The sequence below is a fragment of the Somniosus microcephalus genome, chromosome 31, assembly GCF_052327205.1.
Source record: "Somniosus microcephalus isolate GS21.2 chromosome 31, FLI_Smic_1.0, whole genome shotgun sequence".
Classification (NCBI taxonomy): domain Eukaryota; kingdom Metazoa; phylum Chordata; class Chondrichthyes; order Squaliformes; family Somniosidae; genus Somniosus; species Somniosus microcephalus.
Window position 1 is genome coordinate 15,467,440 of NC_141017.1, and position 6,740 is coordinate 15,474,179.

The following is a 6,740-nucleotide window of genomic DNA, read 5'->3' on the forward strand; positions in this document are numbered from 1 at the left end:
GAGTCCAGAACCAGGGGTCACCGTCTAAGGATAAGGGGTAAGACACTTAGGACTGAGATGAGGAGGAATTTCTTCACCCAGAGAGTGGTGAACCTGTGGAATTCTCTACCACAGAGGGCGGTGGAGGCCAGTTCATTAAATATATTCAAGAAGGAGTTGGATATATTTCTTGAGGCTAAAGGGATCAAGGGATATGGGGAGAAGGCAGGGACAGGGTACTGAATTTGGATGATCAGCCATGATCTCATTGAATGGCAGAGCGGGCTCGAGGGGCCGAATGGCCTACTCCTGCTCCTATCTTCTGTGTTTCTATGTTTCTATAAAAGGGTATGGGGCAAAAAGTAGGAAAATGGGCTTAGTTTGGGGAGTAATTGGGACTATAAGAGGAGCCTAAATCCCGTGTGGAAAAGAAGGTTCAAGTAGCCTCCTCCTGTGGTAGGAATTTCAGTGGGCTGGACTCTCTCTTCATCAATTGTTGCAGAATACTCTCCAAAGATCGCTGCTATACAGTGTTGACATCAGAGTGGGGTCAAGATCAGGCTCAACTGTGATGCCCCTGTGAGTGAATAGCCTGTCGATGGCTCTCGGTTGAGTTTGCCAGCTTGAGGGACACAGACTCGGGTGTGGTACAGGAGGACGGCCAGTTCTCACAGGTCTGTGGCCCAGGAGGAAGCTGAGAGGCGGAGGAGGAGGAAAGAAACCAACAGCACGAGAGGAACTTTCAAATCACAGCGTCTTCAGCAGACGCTGGATGGGAATTCTCTCCGAGTCAGCCAGAGTCCAGCCTTTTACAACCATGTGGGGAGCGAAACAGAGCAGCACAGACCCTCCCGCTCCTCTCCCGCCACCCCACCCGCCCTTCGATTGGCCTCTTTACTACTCTCGGAGTCAGCGTGCTCTTGGAAGAGTGTTGCATTGTGAAGAGTCCATTTTCAACTCAAGATGCTTCAATTAGCATTGATCATCTTTAAGAACGTCCCAATAGGAAGTGGGTGCTGGAACATCCTGGTCCAGTAGTGCTATTGATCGGACTCTACATCGCTCAGACCGCGTGTCACGTCACATCCCGAACACACCGTCAGTAGAAGCTCCCAACCGGCTAGTTGGCGCCAAGGCTTAATGAACGGTCCGCACTGACTGATGCAGCTGCTATTGATCTATTGGCAAGTTTTGCTTTGTTGATTGCTCTTGAGGTTTAGAGCAGACAACATATTGATCAGAGCCCATGTATTACCACAGACGCTGAGACTTCCAGACAACTTCGCTGGTCAGTTCATCGTCCTGTTTCTCAGCTTACTGGTACTGGCGGCTGGGGAGGGAGAGAGAGGGTGGAGGGAGGTGGAGGGGGGATAGAGAGGGGATGGAGAGAGGGGAGGGGAGGGAGAGAGGGGAGGGAGAGAGGGGAGGGAGGGAGAGAGGGAGGGAGAGAGGAAGAGAGAGAGAGGGGAGATAGGGAGGGGGAGAAAGGAGGGAGGGGAGGGGAGAATGGAGGGAGGGGAGAGGGGAGGGAGGTGGAGGGGAGGGAGAGAGGGAGGGGAGGGAGAAAGCGGAGGGAGAGAGCGCGGGGAGGGGAGAGAGAGAGGGAGGGTGGGAGAGGGGAGATGGGGGAGAGGGGAGGGAGAGGGGAGGGAGGGAGGTGGAGAGGGGAGGGAGAGAGGGGAGAGGAGGGAGAGAGGGGAGGGCGAGAGGGGCAGGGAGGGAGAGAGGGGAGGGAGAGATGGGAGGGGAGGGGAGAGCGAAGGGGAGGGAGAGAAGAGAGGGGAGGGGAGAGGGGAGAGCGGGGAGGGGAGGGAGAGAGGGGAGAGGAGGGAGAGAGGGGAGGGCGAGAGGGGCAGGGAAGGAGAGAGGGGAGGGGAGAGCGAAGGGGAGGGAGAGAAGAGAGGGGAGGGAGAGAGGGGAGGGAGAGAGGGGAGGGGAGAGGGGGGAGGGAGAGAGGGGAGGGGAGAGAGAGGAGGGGAGAGAGGGGAGGGGAGAGAAAAGGGGAGGGAGAGGAGGGAGAGAAGGGAGGGGAGGAGGGAGAGAGGCGAGGGGAAGGGAGAGAGGGGAGGGAGGGAGGGAGAGAAGAGAGGGGAGGGAGAGAGGGGAGGGAGAGAGGAAAGGGGAAGGGAGAGAGGGGAGGGAGGGAGGGAGGGGAAGGGGAGGGCATGTTTGTCCTCTCTGGTTATTTCTGTCCGTCTTGGTGCTTTGAACCAGTGAGCGATGGATGATGCTTTCTGCAGCAAGCACTGGAGAGGAATGAACAGGCTGGAAACCTGAATTAAAGACAGACAAAGCTGAAAGTCTAACAGCAGGTCCATCAGTACCGGTAAACAGAAAGGATGTTTCGGGTGGGGACCCTTCATCAGGGGTCAAGGTGAAGAATTCCCACTTGAAAGCGTTCACCATCTTTTGCTTTACAGATGGCCTGTTGTGTATTTCCAGCACTTTTTGTCTTAAATAGAATTGGGGAAATTTATGGAGGAAATAAACGGCCGAACAGGTACAGAGCATTTCAAAGCTGAGCAAATATAGAAGTAGGTAAGACTGCATAACCTAATCTGACACTCCACTGCAGTGCTGAGGGAGTGCTGCACTGTCGGATGCGCCGTTTTCAAATGAGACGTTAAACCGAGGCCCCGTCTGCTCTCTCAGGTGGACATAAAAGATCCCACGGTGCTATTTGAAGAAGAGCCGGGGGAGTTCTCCCCGGTGTCTTGGCCAATATTTATCCTTCAATCAACATCACTGAAACAGATTATCTGGTCATTATCACATTGCTGTTTGTGGGAGCTTGCTGCACGCAAATTGGCTGCTGCGTTTCCTACATTACAACAGTGACTACACGTCAAAAGTACTTAATTGGCTTTGGGATGACCTCTCACCTGTACGACACACTGACCGATCAATGTGTCAGCCGTGGCTCGGTGGGTCGCACACTCTCGCCTCTGAGTCAGGAGGTCGTGGGTTCAAGTCCCACGCCGGAGACTTGAGCACATAATCCAGGCTGACACCCCCAGTGCTGCGCTGTCGGAGGTGCCGTCTTTCGAGTGTAGACGTTAAACTGAGGTGCCGTCTGCTCTCTCAGGTGAGCGCAAAAGATCCCGTGGCATTATGGTGAAGAAGAGCAGGGGAAATATCCCCTATGCCCTGGCCAATATTTATTCCTCAATCAATATCAGTAAAAAAAAGCAGATAATCTGGCCATTATCACATTGCTGTTTGTGGGAGCTTGCTGTGCACAAATTAGCTGCTGTGTTTCTGACGTTACAACAGTGACTGTACTTCATTGGCTGTAAAGTGCATTGGGACATCCTGAGGTCAAGAAGGGAGCTATAGAAAGGCAAGTCTTTATTTCACCTGTACTACTGAGCTGGGGCATCAGAGTATGACTGCCACTGGTGCTGTTACAGTACAATCCAACTTTTGGCATATACATCACCACAGGGGATCCTGCTCCTGGGACCAGGCACAGAGGCAACCGTCAGGAAGACCCAGTGAAAAATAAGCCTTCCTGACTTGCATTTCCTACAGCCAGTGAGTCCAGGTTGCAGTTGCCGCTGACTGCGCGAGAGCTGTAAACTGCGGATTGGTGGCAACACATAATTAAAGGAGCTAACACAACGATATTCAAAGAGCAGAGAGCTGCTGCATCTACCTGCCTAATCAACAACAACTTGCATTTACCTAGCGCCTTTAATGTAGTAAAACGTCCCAAGGCGCTTCACAGGAGCGATTATCACACAAACATTTGACACCGAGCCACATAAGGAGATATTAGGACAGATGACCAAAAGCTTGGTCAAAGAGGTAGGGTTTAAAGAGGTAAAGAGAAAGAGAAGAATCACAGAAGTTTACGGCACAGAAGGAGGCCATTTGGCCCATCGTGTCTGTGCCGGCCGAAAAAGAGCCATCTACCCTAATCCCACTCTCCAGCTCTTTGTCCGTAGCCCTGTAGGTTACATAATTATGGAATAAACGGGTCTTTTTCCGAGTGGCAGGCAGTGACTAGTGGGGTACCGCAGGGATCGGTGCTAGGACCCCAGTTATTCACATTATATATTAATGATGATCTAGACGAGGGAACTAGGTGTAATATCTCTAAGTTTGCAGACGATGCAAAACTGGGTGGGCGTGTGTGCTGTGAGGAGGATGCAGAGAGACTCCAGTTATGATTTGGACAGGTTGGGTGATTGGGCAGGTGCATGGCAGTTGCAGTGTAATGTGAATAAATGCGAGGTTATCTACTTTGGTGGCAAAAACAGGAAGGCAGATTATTATCTGAACAGCAATAGGCTGGGAAAAGAGGAAGTGCAATGAGACCTGGGTGTTCTTGTGCACCAGTCGCTGAAGGTAAGCATGCAGGTGCAGCAGGCGGTTAAGAAGACAAATGGTATGTTGGGCTTCATAGCGAGAGGATTCGAGTACAGGAGCAAGGATGTCTTGCTGCAGTTGTACAGGGCCTTGGTGAGACCACACCTTGAGTATTGTGTGCAGTTTTGGTCGCCTTATCTGAGGAACGATGTTCTTGCCATGGAGGGAGTGCAGCGAAGATTCACCAGACTGATATCTGGGATGGCAGGAATGACGTATGAAGAGAGATTGGGTCGATTGGGCTTGTATTCGCTAGAGTTTAGAAGAATGAGAGGGGATCTCATTGAAACTTATAAAATTCTAACAGGATTAGACAGACTAGATGCAGGAAGGCTGTTTCTGATGGTGGGGGAGTCCAGAACCAGGGGTCACAGTCTAAAGATAAGGGATAAGCCATTTAGGACTGAGATGAGGAGGAATTTCTTCACCCAGAGAGTGGTGAACCTGTGGAATTCTCTACCACAGAAGGCAGTTGAGGCCAATTCATTAAATATATTCAAGAAGGAGTTAGATATATTTCTTAAGGCTAAAGGGATCAAGGGATATGGGGAGAAGGCAGGGACAGGGTACTGAGTTTGGATGATCAGCCATGATCTCATTGAATGGCGGAGCAGGCTCGAGGGGCCGAATGGCCTACTCCTGTTCCTCTCTTCTATGTTTCTATGTTTCTACAACCAAGAAGAAGGGAAATGGAAGTCACGGGCTCGAGTCCGGAGCAGTCAAAATGCGCACATGAATGGACACAGGGAAACTTAGGTTACATCGGTGTCACAAAGATGACGATAGATCTGGCACATCCAGCGGTTTGTCTTATTTGCTTTGTCTGCACATTTCTTTTCTCCTGAGAGGCATCATCGTCTCTCTATTGTGTATCAGAGGGGTCTGTGTGCCCTCTGGTCCAATTATTGCCCACCCTCTGAACCTGCTTCCTCTGAGAACGAGATCTCAACTCCCCGCAAGAAATGCCTTGGGAGATTGCTGAATAACATCTAAATATTTAATCAAATTGCAACCAAAAAGGAAGTGATGAAGCACGAACATTTCTGCTGCTCACAGATTTTATTTCAATTGAAAAATATAAGATTCTGAGGGGGATTGACAGGGTAGATGCTGAGAGATTGTTTCCCCCTGGCTGGAGAGTCTAGAACTAGGGGGCATAGTCTCAGGATAAGGGGTCGGCCAATTAAGACTGAGATGAGGAGGAATTTCTTCACTCAGAGGGTTGTGAATCTTTGGAATTCTCTGCCCCAGAGGACTGTGGATGCTCAGTCGTTGAGTATATTCAAGGCTGAGATCGATAGATTTTTGGACTCTAGGGGAATCATGAGATATGGGGATCAGACAGGAAAGTGGGGTTGAGGTTGAAGGTCAGCCATGATCTTATTGATGGTGGAGCAGGCTCGAGGGACCATATGGCCGACTCCTGCTCCTATTTTTTATGTTCTTATGTTCTTATTTCAAGTGACACAACGCCCCCTCCCCTCTGGATCTCAGCCTAGCTCCCCCCTTGAAATCGGCATCCTACCTTTGTGACATGATCTTGAAGGTGTCGGGAAGGTAGCACTCGACGTTCTCCATCTGGAAGAGGTCGGCGTCGCAGATCTTGTTGTCGGTCCGCCCGTAGTTGGCGCTCTCGATCATTATGACGTCGCTCCCCGGGCACCGCAGCTCGATGGGGTATCCCTCGCACGCCAGCTCCCGGCGCATCAGACCAAAGGGCAAGGCGGCCCGACTCAAACCTGGGGAGCAAACAGAAGAAACGCCTTTGAGACATGACGTGCGGTGAGTGGTAGCGCGTGCGGGGAAGGAACGGGTGACTTTGAACCTATGGCTCCCAAAGCTCTCCACCACTAGGGGGGGCTTTCCTCACTGACAAAGTGAAGGTTGAGAGCTGATGTGATTGCTGATTTTAGGATGCTGAAGGGATTAGATAAGGTAGAACATGACGAGCTGTTTCACCTTGTCCAGGAGAGTAGAACCAGCTTGAAGGGGGTAAATTTAAAACTAATCTGCGGAAACAATGGGCTGGATTTTCATTGCGGAGGCGGGTAGGAGGTGGGACTACAACTTTCGGGGTTGTAGTCCCGCCTCCATCGAGTTCTAGCCAACCCACGTGATTTTGACTTGATTGACGTTGTTGAGCACGCCCAGCGGGCTCAGCAGGCCAATTAGGGGCCACCCGGTAACAGGTGACGTCACAGATTGACATTTCATCTGTCAAGATGTTTGAAGCTGTCAAACACTGACAATCTGTACACTAAGTTAATTCCTTCCTCTCAGGCTGATTTAGAGATCTCTCCAGAACAGAAAGCTGAATGCTGCAACTTTTGGCAGCTCGCGGCCATTCTGCTTTCTGTGCTGGTGAGATGAGGGACTCCTGAGACCTGAAG

General features: G+C 51.1%; 1 protein-coding gene across 2 annotated transcripts in view; it reads right to left on the bottom strand.

Annotated features, from left to right (window-relative positions):
- The window catches only part of LOC147097600 (adhesion G protein-coupled receptor L1-like), a 410,191-nt gene extending 404,106 nt beyond the window's left edge, over positions 1-6,085 (bottom strand). For both annotated transcript variants that reach the window (XM_085971570.1, XM_085971569.1), the window contains exon 1: positions 5,876-6,085. In XM_085971570.1, the coding sequence (XP_085827696.1) occupies positions 5,876-6,057 (182 nt within the window). In that variant the 5' untranslated portion in view covers positions 6,058-6,085. The remainder of the gene's footprint in view (positions 1-5,875) is intronic.
- Between the last annotated feature and the right edge of the window lie 655 nt (positions 6,086-6,740).